This window comes from Calliphora vicina, chromosome 4 (assembly GCF_958450345.1).
Source record: "Calliphora vicina chromosome 4, idCalVici1.1, whole genome shotgun sequence".
NCBI classification, from domain to species: domain Eukaryota; kingdom Metazoa; phylum Arthropoda; class Insecta; order Diptera; family Calliphoridae; genus Calliphora; species Calliphora vicina.
In genome coordinates, this window is record NC_088783.1 from 39514478 (window position 1) to 39536864 (window position 22387).

General features: G+C 28.7%; 2 protein-coding genes across 3 annotated transcripts in view; both read right to left on the reverse strand.

Annotated features, from left to right (window-relative positions):
* Positions 1 to 22387, reverse strand: part of LOC135956515 (uncharacterized) — a 145524-nt gene that overhangs the window by 79366 nt on the left and 43771 nt on the right. The window lies entirely within an intron of this gene.
* Positions 1 to 22387, reverse strand: part of f (forked) — a 91347-nt gene that overhangs the window by 64343 nt on the left and 4617 nt on the right. For both annotated transcript variants that reach the window (XM_065507041.1, XM_065507042.1), the window contains exon 2: positions 14601 to 14900. In XM_065507041.1, coding sequence (XP_065363113.1) covers positions 14601 to 14900 — 300 coding nt within the window. The remainder of the gene's footprint in view (positions 1 to 14600; positions 14901 to 22387) is intronic.

Consider the following 22387-nt stretch of genomic DNA (forward strand, 5'->3'; position numbering starts at 1 on the left):
ACAAGTACGGAAAATTTATTTATGTGCTGTTTTTGGAAATTTAACATGTGTTTTGTTATTGTAACAAAAACAAAATACACGTAAAATTTCCACTCAAATCACTCGTTCGCTATAGAAAAACAGCACATTAAACTCACCGAAAAACAGCTTTCAAATTTTTTTATGAAAATCACTCAGTTTTCAAATAATTTTTGAGTGTTTTTCATATAAAAATTTCAAAATTGTTTTTCAGTCGTTTTTCTAAATCAGGTCCATAGTTTTTTAATATATTTTGAGTGTTTTTTATACAAAATTTTAAAATAAATTTTCCTTTAGTATTTCTGAATCAGGGGATACAATTGTTCTATAGAATTAAAAACAGTTACGGTCAAAGCTCAGACAAACCGTAAAAATGTATTAATATTATAAAACAAAACTGAACTCGTTAATATACAAACATATGGGCATTTCCACAGAAAGGTTCACCGTGACAGATTATTATAAAAAAATTGTATAATATTTTGTTGTTACAATGAGAATATTGTACTGAAAACTGAGCTACTTTTAGTGACATTTTCTCTTTATTATTTATTGTTTACATATTTATATTATGATCGCACTCATCTCATAAAATCTTTTAATGAACAACAAATTATTATTATTTTTTTTTTAGTTATAATAAATTGAGCTTGAGGTCAGTTTTATAGAATAGTAGTAGAATTAGACTAAAAATTTTACAAAAATTTAAAACATGCCGAACAAAGATCGATTAACGGTAAATTTTTCATTTGATTTTGTTAATGTTTTGAGTGTGGCCATAAATAGATAAATCGAATTTTGAAATTAAAAAAAATGGGTAATGGTATTTAATAAAATACACTTTTACTAATAAGTATCAAACAAATTTAATTAAAATAATATTTTTTTCCAAAGATATGTCGACATGTCGCGTTCTTGTATGTTATCAGCAGGGAAACCGGAAATATGCTCTAAAAAAAGCGTTTTAAGCGCTTTAAATATGCTCTTAAAATTTAAAAAATATGCTCTTAAAAAATCAAACTTTTACATAATTTTTAACCAAACAAATTTTCAAATAAAAATCGTTGTCTATTGGATCTGAAAACATTTTTATACATAGAAAATGTTCTTTCGACATCAACTGATGCTTCAGTGATGATGACATCATGATGTTGCAGGAGCAAATTTAAAAGACAATATTTCTTTAACACTTAGAACGGTTAAGTTTGAATTAGAACTAAAATTTGATATTTAGATGGCGCTATTATTAAAATAGTGCTTATTTTATATTAAAACAAGTAAGAGAGCTATATTCGGCTGTGTCGAATCTTATATACCCTTCACCAAATTATACTTCAAAATAAAAAATTTAAATATTTTTAGGTGAACAAAAAATTTTTTTCAGTTTTTTCATTTTTTGGAAAAAAAAATTTTTCGAATTGTTTTTCTTTAAATTTTAATTTTTTTTTTAAATTTTAAAAAAAAATTTTGTTTTTTATTTTTTTGTTTTTTGGTGAAAAGCCATCTATTTTCAATTTTGAATTTTAAACAAAGGAAGTAAAAACCTGTAACACAACAGCGAAAAATAAGTAAGACAAAATTTGTTTTTGATAAAGTTAAAATATGCTATTAAACAGTAAAATATGCTCTAAAAACACATAAATATCACATAAATATGCTCTTAAAACAAATATATGCAAAAATATGAATTTAAGGGTAAACTATGCAAAAATATGCACTAACAAATTGATGCCAAAATTCTTATACAGTTCTGAAACGTGTAAATATCTTAACCAGAAAAAACATGCATTTGCATATTTTGGTTTCCCTTGGTTATCAGACATTTTTAATAAAGTGATTAACAATTTTAAATTCAACTCAAAAGTTAGTGATTTTAACTAAAAACCAAGTTGCTGTATATAATAATCACCCTAAACATTTAATTTTAATATTCAAAGTACATATGTCACGTTCGGGATCGTAAGTGTATCTGGCATAAATTAAGATCATGACAATATCTTGTATTTTAATAATTTGTTTGTGTTAATAACTCCCTAAATTAAAAATGTTTGTCTGTCTTTATATATAATAGTAAATACTAAAAAAGTTGGGCATAATTGCTCATTTTACTGATTGGTCACTTTTGTTCACAACAAATAAATGAACAACCACTATACATTGTTCATTTAACTGAATTATTCAATTGAACTTGTTCGTTCATAAACAACCCAACTCTAGTAAATACATCCTATAACTACTAAATTACAATATGTATATCAATTATATCTATATAATATAATAAATAGGAAGTTTTAAGTTGAATTTACTTGACAAATCGGTTTTAGAAACATGACGGAAAAATATGTTGAGTGACAAATCATACTAAAGGTTGTAAAAAAACCAAGAAAACTCTCATTTGATAGCTACATTATTCCATTTTAAGTTACACAAATGAATTTTGCATTTAACATAGGTACTCAAAAACGACTTCTATGTTTTGTCACGTTCGGGATACCATGATTATTGCTAATATATTGGAAACAAGCTATATTTTACACCAAAAATAGTGCTACAAATATGCCATCGAAAATTATGTATATTTAGAAAAGCAAATTGTTTATATTTCTGCATTTTGTTTCACTTCAAAGTCTTACGAATGTCACGTTCGGGACTGTGAAAATGCTTATAACACAATAGTTTATTATTATTTACAACACTTAAATTATTCACTCATATATTACATGCTACAATTTCCAAATATGTTCTTAGGGTATACTTCCCCAGCATATGAATAAATCGAACACTTCAAGACTGACTGACTACCTTTTCATTATTGCGGTTTCATATAAACAAAATATGTATCTTTTTCTTTATTTTAAATATAAACAACAACAAAAATAATAGATACGAATTTATAATTTTTAAAGAGCTGGAGAGTTGGAGTTTTCGTTATTATTTATTATTAATATTTGCTGGTTTTGTTATGGTTGCTGTTGTTGTTGGTTGTTTGTTTTTAATTATTATGTTTTGTTAATAAGGTTTTTTTTATCATTATTTGTGCATAAGAAAATTGTAACACAATACATTGTTGTTGTTGCTGTTGATTTGATGGTTTTTCTTTTAATTTATAATTTTTTTTTTATATTTATTTTCTTCGATACGTTTCGTTAACTTTTTGAAACTTTTCTAGTTAAAACAAACACTGTTAGCGAGTACAAAGCTTATTGCTTATTGTGGTATTAAGATTATTATTTATTTTAGAGTTGTTGCTGCAGTTGTTGTTTAATAATGCCCGTTGTTGTAGATATTTTAACACGCTTAATGAAACGGTCGAATGCATTTAATACATTTTTTTAACATTTAAGTGGAAATACAATTTAAGCCAAACGAATTCTTAAACACTGCGCGTTTTGAAGTACATAATTGAAAGATAGAAACAGAAAAAAACACTCAAAACACTAAATTAAATTTAAAATAACGTTTTAGAAAAGCCTCTCCAGGGCTTTATTGTTGTTGTTGTGTTATAACTTTTTTCAAGCGTTCTTTTAGCATTAGCTATAAACAACAACAAGTCCGTAATAATTTTAAATTTCTTTATAGATTTTTTTCATATTTTTTTTTTCTAAATAACGGTCAATTATTATGATTTTGTTGTTTTATAAAAGAGATTCACGCCAAATTATTAATTCTTTTGTATGCCCGTTTCTTGTTGTGTGTTTCGGTTTCGAATCGACTCGAATCAAAACAAAACTTTTGTTTTGTCTGCCAATAAGTTATTTAATTTTAATTTTATGTTTGTTTAAACACCACCATTCGCTTCTAGCAACCGTACATGAATAGATCAACTCAAGCTGGCCGCATAAAGCTCAAGCAAAACTTACTAGCCAACAACATTCAACAACATAAACATAGAAAACAGTCATAGAAGACTAATCTAATGCCAATGAGTTTTGGTGTTCCACTCAACTCCACTCAATACGAATACAAATACAAGAAAACCAATTTGACTCATATTTCGCCCCCCTGCTACCATCCATCCACACATGCGCTCAGCACCACCAGCAGTTGCAAATCGAATTCAAATTTTTCTTTTGGCTTTAACACAAACTCACACATAACCACAATATCTAATACAATACATTTGTCCGCTATTGTTTGTCACTGCTGTTAGCTGGTTGCAGCTGTAGCTGCTGCTCTAGTAGTTCTGTTAAACAGCATCTTCATCATGGCTTTAATGTGGATGTGGAGTGCTCCACAGCCAGTGTACAAGTTTTTTAATCAGCTCATTGAGTATTTTAAGGAAATTCATTTCATGATTCTCTTTCTGTTTAATGTTGCTGCGCCTGTTGCCAGTTTTTGATATTTGATTGACAATAATTTCATCATTTGTCTGGATTTCTTTATTTTTTATTTCTAAATATTTCTTCTGCTTCTTTTCATTTTTACCCAGTTTGATTACAAAGTTTGTGCTGGCTCATCATTGTTCAACTGGTTGTTGTTAATTATTTCAAGATTTTCACTAATTATCCAATAAATCACAAAATGTTTCTTTCTTTCTTTCACCCAGTGTGTCTTGTTGGTGTATTTTATTTTTTGTATAATGTTAGAAAAGGAAATTCCATTTTGGTTGAGAACAAGAGTATAAAGAACTTGTTTGGTAATGATGCAGTTAGTTTAGAAATTTCAAGGTAGTTTCCTAAATTACTAATACTTTTATCATATATTCTATATTTTTGTAATTCTTATTTTGCAAGTCAAACTGCATTTTGTCTAAAAAATTCACTAGTTTGCAAGGGTTATGTTCAAAATATGACGCATCTTTGGGTTTTGTGACAAAGGTAGTTAAAACAAGTAAGAGAGCTATATTCGGCTGTGCCGAATCATATATACCCTTCACCAAATTATGCTTCAAAATACAAATTTTAAATATTTTAAAGTAAACAACATTTTTTTTAAATTTAAAATTTTTTTTTTAATTTTAAAAAAAAATTTTTGTTTTTAAATTTTTACTGGTGAAAAAAATTTTGATCCATTGTAGGTCCAACGTACTATGGTCTTATATACGTCGTTTATCATTAGATATCCATATTGTCTATATTAATGACCGATTTTGCTGATTTTAAAAGGAAACTCGAAAATATGTCTGACAGAATTATTGAAGATTGGGATCCCGAAGGTCTTCAGAAAATTGATTTCAACAGACAGGCGGACATGGCTCCGCTATCTATAAGGATACAGAATATATATATATTGTATAGGGTCGGAGAATTATATTGTGGAAGGGTATAAATATCGGTATTGTGATCGGGAAAAACTATAAGTAAATATTATTTATTTTTTATATTTTCTTCACTTTTATTGTTTGCCCTATTTGTATTTATAAATACATATCATATATATTATAACGACCACCTTACATGCAAAAAAAGTGCGCCGTACACCCCCTAATATAAAGTATTTCTGCATGGCAGTTACGAAAACAATGTTTTTATTTTTTTCCGAATGTAGGGGTTGCCTTTTAAAATTGTTCCTTATATCTTTGGCCATAGAGAATAATACATAGAGACGAGACACTCCGATTTGTTAAACAAAAATATAACAAATCATATGTTTGATACAACAACAAAATACATTGACTAGCATGTATTTTGTTGTTGCAAGAGTTAGGTTTTTGACAAAAAACTTAGGTTTTTGAGAATTACGTCTCTATGTTACCCTATGTCTTTGGCATTTATGTCTCGAGAAGACCAATATTTTGCTGTAAGGTATGCAAAAGTTTAATGATTTCTAGCGAGATTTAATTTTCTGAAATTACGGTGGTACGTTGCGTAGTAGGAACAAATATCTAGTGGATAAATACTAGAACGGGATACTTAAGGTCAATGGCCCTTAAAGTATGATATATCAATGTTATTTCTTCTCGAAACGGTATGGTCTAATATACATATATTTGAAAATAAAAAGTTTTTGAAACAATCATTTGTGTTTTTTGAAAATCTAATAAAATTTTTGTTTCGACAAATATTAATAAATTCTCAGTATTAAAAACATTACAAATCTTATTAAATTTCAAATATTATTTCGAACGGACATATTTTTATAAGTTTTCAAATCCAGAAAAGAAAAATAGAAACCTAGTTTCCTTATGCTGGGTATACACGATACTATTTTTCGTACTAAACGTAGTATGAGTTGAAGTACGATTTTGTGATAGACGTTACTACAAATCGTACTATTTCCTCTGAAAAAAATGACAAGTAATAAAAATATCACAAAAATCAAAAATGTTTGATTTTCATACTTCGTTAGTACGACAACATGATACACGTTACTAATTTCATACTTATACGATTTATCGTACGACTTATCGTAATGTGTATACCTAGCATTAGAATTGTGAAGTATGTTTGGGAAACAAAAAAATCTTAATAAACTGACATACCTAGCATATACAGTGGGGAGCTCAAATGAGTACATGTTTCTATTTTGTGCACTTCTTATGAAATAAAAATAAAACTAATAAAGCAAATCCAAAAATTTTTTCTGTCATTTATTTTATGTTTAATATGTAACAAAATGAATTACAATTCAAAACAAAAAACAAATTTCAAAATCCTTTATTACGTACATAAAATTTTACACGCATTGGCATATTTTCTATAAATTTTTCATTAACTTTTTGGAATACTCTCTCTAGGCGTGCTCAATCCGCTGTTAAAGCTCGTACAAATTGGTAGGAGTTAATCGGTATTGTTTCAACCGCCAATTCACGATTCACTAAAAATTCTCAATAGGATTGAACTCAGGACTGTATTAATAAGAAATTTAATAAGAAATGCATTAATAAGAAATTTTTCTAGTAACACTCTATTTTTTTCCTATTTTTGATCTATATCTGGATTACTAAGTCATTAATATAGACAATATGGATATCTAATGATAGATATTTCAAAGACCTTTGTACCGACGTATATAAGACCATAGTAAGTTGGACCTACAATGGGTCAAAATCGGTAAAAATATTTTTTAACCCGAAAAAAAAATTAAAAAACAAAAAAAATTTAAAATTTAAAAAAAAATTAAAATAACAATTCGAAAAAAAATGTTACCAAAAAATTAAAAAAAAAACTACTTTGGAAAAAAAAAATTTTGTTTACCTAAAAATATTTAAAATTTGTATTTTGAAGTATAATTTGGTGAATAAGATTCTCTTACTTGTTTTGTTTGAGTTTTTTCTAGCTCTATGTTTACCTATGGTCCAATCCACTGTGTTTGCTGGTATATATTTAATGGTATAAAATCGAAACGTTTTGAAGTGTAAAAACTTTGTATAAAAAATACTGGGAAAAAGGATTTAAGTGGATAAATTACACACTGCTACAAAATAACACTTTTTGGCAGAACTTGAAAAGCGACATAATAGAGGTTATAGGCCTAGGTGAGGACATACAAAACCCGTTTTCAAAGATTTTGAAACACCCTTAAAATTTTGAGTTATTTTGAAAAAACTTTTTTAGGATAGGTCGTATTACTCTACCTCACACTTTAGTAACTCTCCCTTACTAGCAGGCTATAATTTTGAAATCATAAGGCTGTATAAAAAGTTATAGATTAATACATTTTTTAAATCATAATTTTTTTTTAGTAAAGTTTGACTTTCATTCAGCGACATAGACTTTCGCCAAAAATAGAGTATTTTAAAAAATATAAAACCGCACTTGTTTTTGCTAATGGTTATTTTTGTTTAGAAAAAATAAATGTACATAACAAGATAAACATTAGGACAAATGACCTAGATTGATGTAAGCATCCATCAAATCAAAATATAATGGTACTTTTTCGTTTATTTGATGGTACATTTATTTATTTTTAACCTAATGAACCTCGAAACATGAAATTTTAAACATATGCTCTTAGGTAAATTAAGCATACATGATGGGAAACTAAATGGTACTTTAATTAAGCAATGAATTTACAAACATGACATTTGACACATGAAGTGAGATATTATAAAAGAGGACTTAACACATTAATATATAAAAGAGCCAAATTTTCCTACTCAATCAGTAAGTAATAAATACCATATAATTTCAAACAATTGTTTACACTTTTCACATTACAACCACACCCACTGTGAGCTTTGAACTAAATAATTAAACGCTTCAACAAACACTTTTTTTATATTTCAAGTTTTTTCTCCCAAGAATCTTTAAGAAAACTTGTATACACAATCCAACAGATAATAAAGTATTAGCCTCAAACTGAATCTATCAAGTACTTACTACATCCAACGTCAAACAAAAAATATATACAACAATTTAAATGATGCTTCAGCAAAATCCCCGTGGGCATAATACATCATTTCATTACCAAAATAAGATGTTCATTCATAAACTCGGTACAACATGGAAGAAGACGAAAAAAAACCCAACAATAATTATTAATTCTTGTACATTTAAATATATAAAATATTGCTGACCAACAGACAAATTAATCTGCTGTTAAGTATCGTAATAACAGGGGCACTGGGTTAAGAAACAACGGAATAAAATCTATAAACAATTGGAGCAATACAAGGAAAGACAGAAAGATCACAGAAATACAGAGAGAGAGAGATAAAGCGAAAGAGGAAAAAAACAACTATAAAACCGCGAAAGTCCAAATAATATTTATGCTTGAAAATATTATGAAAATAAATAGATAGATAGATATATTGCAAATTCTACATACACATACTGTTTCTAACTAGTACAAGTATCAACTAGTTGTCCATCTATCGGTCTAACTGTCTGCGCTTAAAGACAGACGTGATGTGGTTAGAGCACATTTTACACATTCACACATGTCCAACATAAAACCAGGAAAAACAACAATAATAATGGAGTTAAACTACACACACGAGTGAGATTCTAAAACACTCACTTGAGTTTAAAACTAAGCTAGAGCGTATGAGTGTTTTCCTTTGAAAAATTCCTGTAAAAGTTGTTTAAACAAAAAAAAAACAAATACTGGAAACTTTTCTTTGTATATGTAGTGGCAAACATAAAACTCCAATCCAAAGCATAGTAGCAGCAGAAGAAGCAGCAGCAGAAAACCAAAACTCTAACAGTCCCGTTTTCTAAGGCCGACTTACAAGTGTAAATTTGTGGAGCATTAAATTATAAACTGTATAACATGTGCGTGCTTTAATAAAGTCTACTCAACCAACTAACACTTATACAACTACAAAAGAAAAATACTTTTAGAGACCGCCATTTATTCGGACTTACACACTAGAACGTCCAGAAACGTTAACGAGGATATTTAGCTGTTACACTAGTAGTCTGTAGTCAGCATGCATGGTACATCTCAGTTTTTTTAATTTTTTTATTCGCTACTACATTTTTGTACAAAAGTATTAACAATGGTATTGGTTTGTTTAATTTGGCTTTATTTACCAGCAATTTTTGTATGATTATGATGATCACCCCGTGATCATGATGGAACTTATTTGAAATACTTATCTTTTGACTGGACATTTAATAATTTGTTGTTAATATTTACAAATTATTTGTGTAGAGATAAATGACAGGTGCACTATGGCAACAGAGTGAATTGAATTAAGGAAGTCATGAAATCTAAAGAAATTTAAATTTATTTATTATATCCACTACCAAAAATATGCAAAGTATACGGATTTTGTGACAATTTTGACGTTTCAAAAAAGACAAAATGAGTTTCCTAGGTCAGCTCTCATGGAAAGAGAAAGTAATAGTTGGTACCTAATTTATTATGCAGCGAAAATGTAAACAAAAGGCGGTTTGTACTAAGGTTGTCATTCGAATAAAAATAATCCAGGAAAAAATATATATTTTATTCGAATGAATAAAATTTTTTAATTTATAATAAAAAAATATTCGATTAAACGGACAGTCGAATAAATTTAGTTTCAATTTAAAATTTAAACAAGTAAGAGAGCTATATTCGGTTGTGCCGAATCCTATATACTAGGGTATTCATTCGATTAATGATCGTCCGATTAATCGAATAATTTCTTACGAATAATTATTCGAACAATTTAAAAATGGCCATTTTCGAATAACGAATAATTCGAACAATTTTATGTAGAATAATCGAATAAAACGAATAAATGTTCATATATATTTAAATTTATTAAAATGCTTAAAATTTTTCATAATTTCAAATTTAAATAAGTAATAATGACTCACAATAAAAGGTACAGAATAAAATATTTATTATTTAGCTGGCGAAATATTAGAAGAATCGCAATTAATAATCAAAATATTAACTTAGATTAAAGTGGAGTTGAATGTGATGGAGAATGTGATTTTGAAACGCTCGTCGAAAGTAATATTGAGGATGACATTTATAATGATTACATTGAAATAGATGAAGGCCATGATCTTAAAATATATGTATATAAGTGATGTTATTAACCGCGTAAGTGTTGCAAAATATTTAATAAATCGAATGATAAACACAAATATTGCAAACTGACGTTTTGTTGCAAGAAAAGCATGGAGTTCGTCTTATACGTGATTTTGAACATCGTTGAATATCTTTGTCTAACATGATAATAAACTTTTTGCGTATTTGTAAATGCGTCAGTCATGCACTGCCTGATTTTAAATTAACCACGTTCACTGACAATTATATCAAACTTTGGACAGATTCCCTTTATTGTGGAATTCCCCAAGACGACTTTATTATGCAAAGATTCGGCAACGTTATAATGTATAATACAATTTGTTATAAATACTTCAGAAATAGTGAATAATTAATTTACTAAAGAATTAGTTACTCAATTTAAAACCCGAATTAATGAACGACATAAAAAACTTCTTAATTCTTAATTTATATTGTATTTGAATTCAGGATCATGTCCAACTAGCTCAAATTTTTTAAAGCATAGCTCCAAAACGGAAACTAAAGTCAATTGTTAGTCAATTGTTTTGTAGATTGTTCATGCGTTAATCTGATCAGAATATTTCTGTTGAAAATTTAATAATAGACTTTGTTTTCGAATGTTTTTTAACATTATCAATACTTGAATTGTTAACTATATATTTTGTTTTTCTTTAACAATAAAATATTAAAAAACCAACATCAAAACTTCATTCATTACTTTTTTAAAAAAATTTAAATTATCCGAATAATTCGATTAATTTTAAACGTGTGATCGAATTATTCGAACAAGTTAAAATCTCTTATTCGAATTATTCGTTTTATTCGAACAAGAGAAAAATCGAATAACCCTTCACCAAAATATATTTTAAAATAAAAATTTCAAATATTTTTATGGAAACAAAATTAAAAAAAATGTCCAAATTGTTTTCCAATTTTTTCATTAATTTTTAAAATTTTTTTTTTTAATTTTTAGTGCAAAAAAATGTATGAAAAAATATTTTTTTTTGGTAAAATACAAAATTCGGGTTAAAAAATATTTTTCCCGATTTTGACCTATTGTAGGTCCAATTTACCTTATGTACATCGTTGCAATGGACTTTGCAATATCTATCATTAGATATCCATATTGTCTATATTAATGACTTAGTAATCCAGATATAGATAAAAAATAGGCCAAAAATCAAGGTTGTCCCGGTTTTTTCCTTATATCTCGGCCATTTGTGGGCCGATTTTCTCGATTTTAAATAGCAACAGAGCCGGGAGAATTCCGATGATGTATCAATCATGTTTGTAAGTTATTTGGGGTCTACGGAAAGTAGTTTCAACATACAGACGGACATGGCTATAACGACTGCGCGATCTATAACGATCCAGAATATATATATTTTGTAGGGTCGCAAATGAAAAATGTGGAAATTACAAATGTAAAGACAAATCTATAGTGAAGGGTATAAAAAATTGTTTTTATTATAAACAAAAATGTTTACAAAACTATCTGAATGAAACAAGACTAATAGTATACAATGTTATTTTAAATTGGTTACTTTGAACATTTTATTAGAAACGATATAGGTACATTTTCTAATCGACATTGGTTTATCACACCAACATCGCAACATCATGAAACCTAATTTAAACACAAAAACCTTGTGACTGCTAAATACCTAAGTGAAGTTAAAGTATCTGCAATGCAGTTAATGTAGGATCAGTGATCCTGGATCACACATGGCAAATATTTGACTAAAAAGACGTTATATATATAATATATATCTGTGAACTTTTGACAAAACAACTTAAGTGGAATTTTAAAATTTTTCAGGAGAGCGCAAAAACTGTTGAATTTATCGATCAATATTTTTGACCTTGAAGAACTTTATTATTTGTCTCAAAGAATTATCCAAAGGATAAATAATAAAATAATTATCGATAAATTCAACAGTTTTTGTGAATTAAGTTTTTTTGTCAAAAACAAATCAACAACAACTCCAAATAAGTCGATTTGTTTTTTATGATATCTCAGAAACTAATATTCGTAAGAAGAAGCATATTAGTGTAAATAGAGCGTTTTGAAAAGTTAGTTTTATTATAAAAAAACTAAGATATTTTCTTATCTCGACTTAAGATGTTTTGTCTAAACTCCCCAGATATATAAAATATATTTGAATTAATTTATTTATTTCAAAAACTTATTTTACTTAGCATGAGGCCAAGAATCAAGCTAATTTCGGATACTCTGTTCTGCAGTGAAGCATATACCAGAGAGAGAGTTCTGCAATCGATCGAAGGAAATAGTATTCGAACGGGGCAAAGTCTAAACTAAAGGACGGGTGAGGCAGAACTTCCCTACCACTTCTTTCTAAATAATTTTTAACAGATATTGCAACATGTGGCCCAGCGTTGTCATGATGGAATATTACGGTTTCATGTCTGGCCGCATATTCTGGGCGTCCTCGGAAATGCTCGCTTCAAACGAATAAGTTGCGTTCGGTACAGGTTCCCTGTAATAGTCTGGCCAGATTTCAGCTATAGATTTCAAATATAGAGCATTACCTTAGCGCCGATTCGGCTGGTTGTCTTGGCTTCACAAACGATCTCTTAAGCTTCGGGTTACGTGGTTATTTTTCATCGAAAGTAATGATTCGGTGCAAAAATTTATTTTATAGCGTTCAAGCATCAATTCGTATGGTACCCAATTTTCCTGCTTTTGGATGAATCCTGCAGCTTAAACCGCGTTCAAAAGATACGCCACGTATTGTAAATCGCGCATTTTTAAGTCATACGTCAAATATTATATACCAAATTTTTATTTGCAATTAATATGCAAAAATTAAAAAAAAATCTATAAATGTTTATTTTTGTTTTATAGTCCAGCAATTTTAGTCTTAGGACAGAAATGATTTATATTCTTTATATTTAATTGAGTTATAAATAAAATAAACATTTGTTTCTAAAGCACCCCACTGTGCAATTACTGTTATTTATGTTTTATTTAAGCTTTCATGATTGGCTACTACTTTTCAAATACATTATCAGCGGTCCGCTTAACAAATGAAAAATTTCTTAAGAAAATTCTGTTTCTTAATTTTCTTCTTTGTTTATTGGCATATTTTTTTGCACATTGTGATCATAATTGATCATGAGGAAATCATTTCTTTTAATGTTTTAGTGTTCAAATCTAAAATAATGCAAGGTGAATATGAATTTGGTGGAAAGAATTCTTATTAAATAAACTTGAAAATATTTTACTATAATATAAAGCAATTTGGGGACTTAGAAAAACAGATGCAGAAGTAAACATGTGATATATTTAATAAAAATATATGATTATGAGTGTGCTAATTAAGAAAAAGCTATTTAAATATAAAACAATAATGTAGAAAGTTCAAGTGTCTAGATAATTAATCCCATTAGCACTTAAACAACTTATTTTAATATAAAAGCAAAATCACAAACGTATTTAACAATCTGATTAGCTCTAATTAACTTGATCTTATTAGTTTAATACAAATTAATCAATAGTGAAATGAAAACAGCTACATTTAAAGTATTTATTATAAAAGCATTATGGTATAAATATTTAAAATAACATTTCAATTAGATAGTTAGCAAACTAAGGAAACAAACAAAAGAGTTGAGAAACCAAGTTGCTTAAGACAAGTTAAACGTTCAATCAATTTTCCATGAAACACCCCAAATGACTCAAGAAAAACTAAAGCACTACTAACAACAAAATTTACTTAAACAAACAATCTCTTTTGTTTTTTGTTTTTTCAGTTGAATGAAAAATTATTGTAATATTTTAATTAATGTGTGGCAAGTAGAACACTTGTTAACATAATTTTTAATAACAAAGAAACTTACATTGTGGTTAATAATGCACATGTAGTTAATGATGAAAATTTATTACCAACAATAGTTGTGGCAAAATAAAACTATATAATCTTAAGCAAAATAACAAGCAATCAATTAATTAAAATCAATAATATCCTTGTTATTTTTGCTGAGAAAAAAACCTTTAGCCTTATTACCGAAATAAGTTGATGGCTAAACAATTTCACTTTTTCAAAAGAAAATATAACCAAACTTTAACATGAGTTTTTAATGGCTGGCTCAATTGATTTCGTTTATTTTTGTTATTTTTTTGGCAACAAAATTAAGTTTACAAAATATATAAAAAAAATATTTAGGTTACTTACCAAATATCTGCTGATGCTGCTACCAATAGTTGCACGCAATCTAAACAACCTCTGGCTGCTGCATAGTGCAGCGCTAATGCGCCTCCATTGGGCCTTTCCACCGAAGAAATACTGCCCGAGTGCATTGAATCGGAATATGTATCCAATTGATGGGAATGCATTTTCGTAGTACTTTTATTATTGCTGCCGCTGCTGTTGTTATTATTGTTACTACTATTATTACTACTGCTGTTGTTGTGTTGATTAAAATTTTGAAGATTGCTGGCATTTAATTGAGGTGGCGCGTAATCATTGGTTGTTCTGGAATTGAAAAAACAATAAGAAAATTTAAGTAAAATTGTAAAGCAGCAGAATTTCTTAAACATATTAAAAATTTTACAACACTGTTTTTCTTTTATTTCACGCTTTAAAGTATGCTTTAGTTTATTTGATAAGAAACATTGAGTGCAGGCAGCAGATTTAATTAAATTAAAAAAACCATGGCCGACTTTTAGGCTGTAGTTTTAATGTTGATAATTAAAAAACAAAAGATTTAAGCAACAAGCTTGATAGAGATCTTTCGGTTTATTACAGTTTTTTTTTCATATTTTGATGGACCACTAAATTACATAAAGAAAATGACAAATGAATTCAACAACTTTATTGTTTGTTTTAACGAAATTTAAAATAAATTCGCATTGAAAACTAAAAAAGACATTGGCCGGGTAACTTATTAAATTTTAGAAACAGTTAAGGCTTAATCAAAATTAAAGTTTATTTAATTTGTATGAAAAAATACATTTAAACTTAATTAATGCCTTAACTATGTTTAACATTCTGATAAGTTACCCAGCCATAGGTTTTTTTTGTTATTTTAATTTTTTATTAAAAACAGGCAGTAATTGTTGCTATTGATAAATGACGAAATGACATCATAAAAAATTACATACTATTACTTATTTTTAACATTTTCCTTTAGACAATATTAAATTTTGGTTTCATGTGAAAGGATTCTAAATATGAGGAATTTTTATACAGATATATTGAGATTTTAAAGTTCAAAATAATAACCGAATTTTTAGCTAATCGAATCATTCATTATTAATAGTTGGGGAGAGAAAACTTTGGATATTTCAGTCGCAATTCATATTTTCAAACGACTTTCTTTTGTTAGAACCGAAAAAATCTGTGAATATTATCGAATCATTCGATTGACTCAAAATTTGGTCATCACAACGAATTAGTTTTCTCTGTGTAGACCCACAAAAGTAAGTATATTCTGGGTCCTTATAGAACTCTAAGACGTTCTACCTATTTCCTGTTGTTGCCTGTGGAAGACACAATAGGGCCTAGAGGGATGAAATGTTCCCCAAATATTATCTGCAAAATAAGTTCAACCAAAAAATTATAGGAAAACCTCCTATAAATTATACTACTTTTAGATGCTGAGTGGAGATATCAGAAATACAATACATTTTTTTAACCAATTGAATTAACTTGAAATTCGTTACTGTCAGAAAAGAAAAGAATCTGAAGTTCGAAATTAAAATTACATATTACTTTACATTATATTAAGTTTTGGCAATTCAACGCACAGTGAAGTCGATTGAAAAATAGTGTTAATAAATATGTATCTTGTAAACTACTAGCTGGATTGCAAAATAATGTATGAACGAAACCCCTGTTCAAATACAAGGTTTCCATCGATTTGAACGTGCAAGAGATGGGTTGTTCGGCTCCGAAGTAATGATTTTGATACGGAAGACAAAGATCGCCCAGAACAGCCAAAAACTACTATGAATTGGAGGCATTACTCCATGAAGATTGTTGTTAAACTCAAAAAGAGTTTGCAAAATCATTGGGAGATACTCAAGCAGTAATTTTAAAACGTTTACGAATTGAAGCCGAGAGACCTTGAAAGACGATTTTGCTTTTCCGAAATGATGTTTGAACTCTAAAGACAATAATTTTTGAACCGAATCATTACTTGCGATAAAAAATGGAACCATTACGAAAACCCGAAGCGAAAGAGATCGTACGTGAAGCCCGCCCGAATCGACACCAAAGCCAAATATCCATGGCACTAAGGTAATGATCTGTATTTTGTGGGTATTTGTGCTGAAATACCTGTTAAAAATAATTTAGAATAAAGTGGTTCAGAAGTTTAGCCTCACCCGATTTATAGTCCAGAACGTGCCCCGTCCCACTACTATTAGTTTTGATCGATACTCTCTCTGGGATACGCTTTACAGATCAGAGTATCCGAAATTGGCTTGATTCGTTCTTTTCCTCAAAAGATAAGTGTTCTTTTGGCTCGGAAGCCATATGTTGCCAGAAAGATGGGAAAAGGTCATAGTTAACAATGTCCAATACTTTGAATAAATTTATAAAAAATCGAAATTTTTTATATATATTTTTTTTTAAAAAATTTCGTTTTTTAAATAAAGAGAATGCCACCCGTATATTAAAAGATCTATCGATTTATATAAGTATATTATTACGATATCTCTTAATCCATTTAAATTCTCTTAATCCATTAATTTTTTTCTTATGAAAAATGTCTATATCATGAAATTTCAAGTTTTAATGGTAAATATTAGTCTGAATATTGATCTGAAACATGTTTGTACTTTGAAATGTTAATCCACAAACTCTAAAGTTTTCAATAATAACAAATACTTGTACATAATACTTTCAGAAGACCCACAAACTTTGCCTTCTCTTAGAATTTTATTGGATTATACAAAAACTCATAACAAAATTGTGAATAAAAAGTTTAAAACTGTTTGGGATGTCGCGTAGATTATTCAAATATTTAATGAAAAATTCATAGAATGGATAAGGCACCAATCAAATTTACGCATACAATTCCTAATATGAACTAAAATTTACTGTACTTGTGGAAAGAAAATAAGTTATTCTGGTGAATAATTATTTTCATAACTCTCAATTATGCTAATTAACTTCATGTTTATCTCAGTTTTTAATTTTATTTAACCTTTAAATATATATGTCAGTATTTCTGTTACATTTTAATTAAAACTGTAAGTGAAAACTTTCCCAATTAACTTTTAAGCTAAAAATTATTTAAATTTTACACGCTCATTTTACTCACTACTCTTAATATACATTTGCTTAAGAAAATTAAAGTAATATATACTACATGTTTTATATAATTTTTAACATACTCGCATGTATCCAAATACATTTCTATACTCTTAAGAAAATTTCTTTATACACACTAATTAACTGGTATTCTGTTTTTGATAAGCAGGTGCCCAAATATTTATTTAATTTAATTTAACAGTAATGAATGAAATATACGAGTACTGTACTACCAAATAAAAAAGTAATTTCTTTATTTTTACTTAAAAAAAAGTTTTTACATTTACATGCTCTACTAACAATGTTTTATTTTTAGTTAATGTTTTATAGAGTGAAGCAAATATGTCTTAAAAGTGTCTTGTTCTATTGCCTTAAAAAACAAAAAAAGCGAAAAATTTTAAGAATTTAAAAGTAAAAGTTTTTTTTTCTTTCATTTACACTTGTTTTATGTTTATTATTACATAGACTTACGTATTTTATTTGTTTTGAGTGGACATAGACTTACGTATTTTATTTGTTTTGAGTGGATTTTGGACAACAAATTTTATATTAGCAAAACAATTTAAAAGTTTTATTTAATAAAAATTAAATGAAAATTCAAAAAAAAAACTTGAAAGTGTAAAATTTGGGATTTGAGATATACATGACATTTTATGCTTATCAAATTATAATGGTTTATCGATAGCAAACAATTGTTATACCCACCATCAAAAAAAATGGGGGTATATTGAAATATTGGTCGCAGAACCAAAAAGCATATATATTCTCGGTCCAACAACGATTCTAAGACGATCTAGCAATGTCCGTCCGTCTGTCTGTCTGTTGAAAACACGATAGGGCCTACACGAAAGGAGCTAGCTGTTTGACATTTTCAACAAATACTCTGTTGATAAGCTTAGTTTGGTATAGAAAATGGGCATTATCGGTCCATAATTTCACCTAGCCCCCATATGTCCCCCGGAATACTGTTTGATAGTCAAAATTATGTTGATTATGCGCCAATCCTGATAACATTTTTCACAAATTAGTTCTAAGTACTCTGAAAGTTGCTATAAAGTATGGCGAAAATCGGGAATAATTTGTTGCTATACAAGATCCCCTCAAAAAATGACTTGACCCCAAATAACTCCTATATTAGAAAAATATTTTATTTTCACATACTGATGGTGGGGATACACGATTATAACACTCTTACTTGTTATATTCTATTGGGTGTATAACTTAAAAATGCAGGATTTACAATGGCCTATCTTATGAATGTTTTTGTTTTTAATAACTCATATGTAATTTTGAAGAGTACATATCTGTCATTTATTCTCATTTCGTTATTGAACATTATAGTGTAAACAACAAAGTTTTGTTTTTTGCTTCGAAAATATCGAATTTTGTGCCAACAAAGCGGCATATGCGGGAAGTTTTGCTTTACTTCTTTAATTTGAAAAAAGAGCCACTTAAGCTTACCGATCGCTAACCAAAGCTTATGGTGAATGTGTTTCAACCTGCGAAAGATGGTTTGTTCGTTTCAAAAGTGGTGATTTTGACATGGAAGACAAAGATCGCCCAAGCCAGCCATGAGTACTGTTTTCAAACTCAACAAGAGCTTGCAAAATCATTGGGAGCTACTCAAGCAGCAATTTCAAAACGTTTGCGAGCAACTGTATTCATTCAAAAGCAAGGAAATAGGGTAACATATAAATTGAAGCTGAGAGACCTAGAAAGACGATTTTGTATGTCTGAAATGCGGAAGCCCAAGAGATCGTATGTGAAGCCCGACCTACCAGCTGAATCGACACCAAAACCAAATATCCATGGCGCTAAGTTAATGCTCTGTATTTGGTGGGAGCCAGACCACCACATGGAACCTGTACCGAAAGCAAATGATTCTTTTGAAGCGAGGATTATGACAACGCTAGGCTACATGTTGAGATACCTGCACAGAGAAAACAGACTCGTAGTGGCGATTGAATTTGTAGCCAATCGAATGATTCGGTTGCACACATAGAATTTTTGCATCAACCGCCTAATAGCCCCGTCCGACTACTATTTGTTACCATTGATGCAGAAAGCTCTCTATGGGCACTGCTACACGTTCAATATATATTGACCGCGATCCAGTATCGCGATATTTATTGAAAGTTCAGGCATGCAGTATATATATTGAACGTGTAGCAGTACCCTATGGGATACGCTTTACTTCAGAACACAGTATTGGTTTAATTCATTCTTGGCCTCAAAAGATGAGCAGTTCATTTGGCTCGAAATCCATGTTGCCAGAAATATGGGAAAAGGTCAATGGCTAATACTTTGAATTTATGTTGTACATATGTTTCAAAACTGGAACAAATTGGAATTTTTCTTTTTCATTTAATTTTTTGGAAAAAATTGCTACTTTGACCCAAAACTTTAAACCTCAAATAACCAGTAAATCTCTCAACGTTTTCTGATTTTGGAAATTTTATGAATTTGGGTTTTAGATGACGAAGAAAAATATTAGATCTAGGGAAATTGAAAAATAAGGATCACTCTCTGTTCAGAAATAAGATCCGTAAACTTATTTTTGTTTTAAAAAGACTACGACACAGTTTCCTTATACTTTACTTTAGAATCTAGGTATGTTTCAATGTCAACTTAGATTACGTGAATCATTCCAAAAATAATCTAATATAATTACTAACAAACCCTAACATTCGGCGCATTGTACAAGATAAATTATTTTCTTAATACGAGCACAATTTCTGAGACATTGCTTGTCTAAATTTGTAAGTAAAACTTGTAATTGTTACCTTCTGGCTTAGTTAAACAAGTTAATTGAACTTTAACCATTATTACCAAACATTATATTTAATTTAATGCAAACCTTTACTAAGACTTCATTCAACACTTGCTATAACAATTTACAAATTTAATGGAGACATTAAATTTCAGTAAACAAAGTCATATTTTTATTTATTTAATGCCTTTATTTAAGTGTATTAGTCAACACATGCAAACAATAAATAAATATTATATGTATTACAAATAATTACATTATAATTATGTGTTAAAATAACACATTTAAAATCATTTTTATAAATAAAACCTATTTTGAATTTATGTATTTGCAAAAAAAGCCAACAAAAATATTATGCAAATTAAAGTAAACATTTCACTTTTTGCATTTGTAAAGATTAAAAAATTTAAAACATTAAAAATTCAGAGAAGTAGCTTCACTTTTGTTTTCATCTTTAAACAAACAATTGCTGATGTCGGCTTGTATGCCTGAGTGTGTGTCAGCTTATTTGGAAATTTTTGATTTTTTTTTTTTTTGTTTAAACAAAAGTCACATCCATACATCCATAGAGATTTACGATTTACACACGTACAGAGAGTATCTTACATTCATATAAATATAAGTGTAAGATGCTCTATGTTACAATAAACTGCCACAGATTAAAATACTAAACAGAAAACCGTTAATAAATCTTGTTAATGGCGAAATTGTTGGGTTTGTTTTCGTATTTATTGTGTGAATAAATGAACAAGTATTGTTGGATCTGTAGCTGTGTTTGAATTGAATCTCTTGTTGTTGGTTGCTTATGTTGTTTGTTTATTATGTTGATTGTTTGTTTTAATTGTGCCATAAATGGAAAATGTGATGATGCTGGGGAAGGCAAGTATGCCCAAGTGGCAGTAATTGAATGCTATATTTGCACTTGAATGTCTTTTAATTTAGATTAATCAAAAGTACCAACCAAAAAAAACATTAAATCTCAAGTTACAAAATTCCAATTCCGCGACTTTTTAAATTTCCCAGCTCTTAACTGAAAGGGCAACATTGTTCCTATCAACAGGCATCTGCCAGTTGACTCCTGTCAAAATTTGAATTTAAGCTGCTCATTAAACATTATTTTTTGCGGAAAAAACGATCACTCAGATAAAGGCTAAAGGTAGTAGTCACACAATGCAAATATTTGACGAAAAAGACGTAACCGCTAAATAAAATATATTTTAATTCTTTTATTTATTTCAAAAAACTCCTTTTACTTAGGACGATTCAGTTTTATTTTATTTGATGCCGTTTGATCTTACAAAACACTTGTAAGAGTAAACAACGTCGAAAAAATTTGTGGTAAAAAAAGTGGTTACGCTATTTTGAGCAAATATTTCCATGTGTTTTTTTATTTGTTATTTTTTAATTTCTAAAAAAAAAAAATTTTATTAGGGAAAAAAAATTTTTGGTGAAAAAAAAGTCGGTGTTAAAAATATTTTTTCCGATTTTGACCCATTTTAGTTCCGACTTACTGGCCTTTGCAAAAGTCTTCACGTTTGTCATATCTTACAAAGTTGTCAGTAAAATATTCAATAAATGGTTAACAAATATAAGTTCTCATGGCTGTGTTAACCATTTTCTGAGCATTTTTCTTACAATCTGACAACTTTTATTAATCCAGATATGGATCAAAAATAAGCCAAAAATCGAGATTGTCCCAATATATACGCTTCCATAGCGGATGTATTGATGTATGAATCATGTATGTAGGTTATTCGGGGGCTACGGAAATTTGTTATCAATATACAGACGGACATGAGTATATCAACTCTATAACGATACAGCATATATATATTTTGTGGGGTCGGAAATGAAAAATATAGAAATTACAAACGGAATGACAAACTTATTTAGGTATATGCCACTCATGATCAAGGGTATAAAAATACTCGTA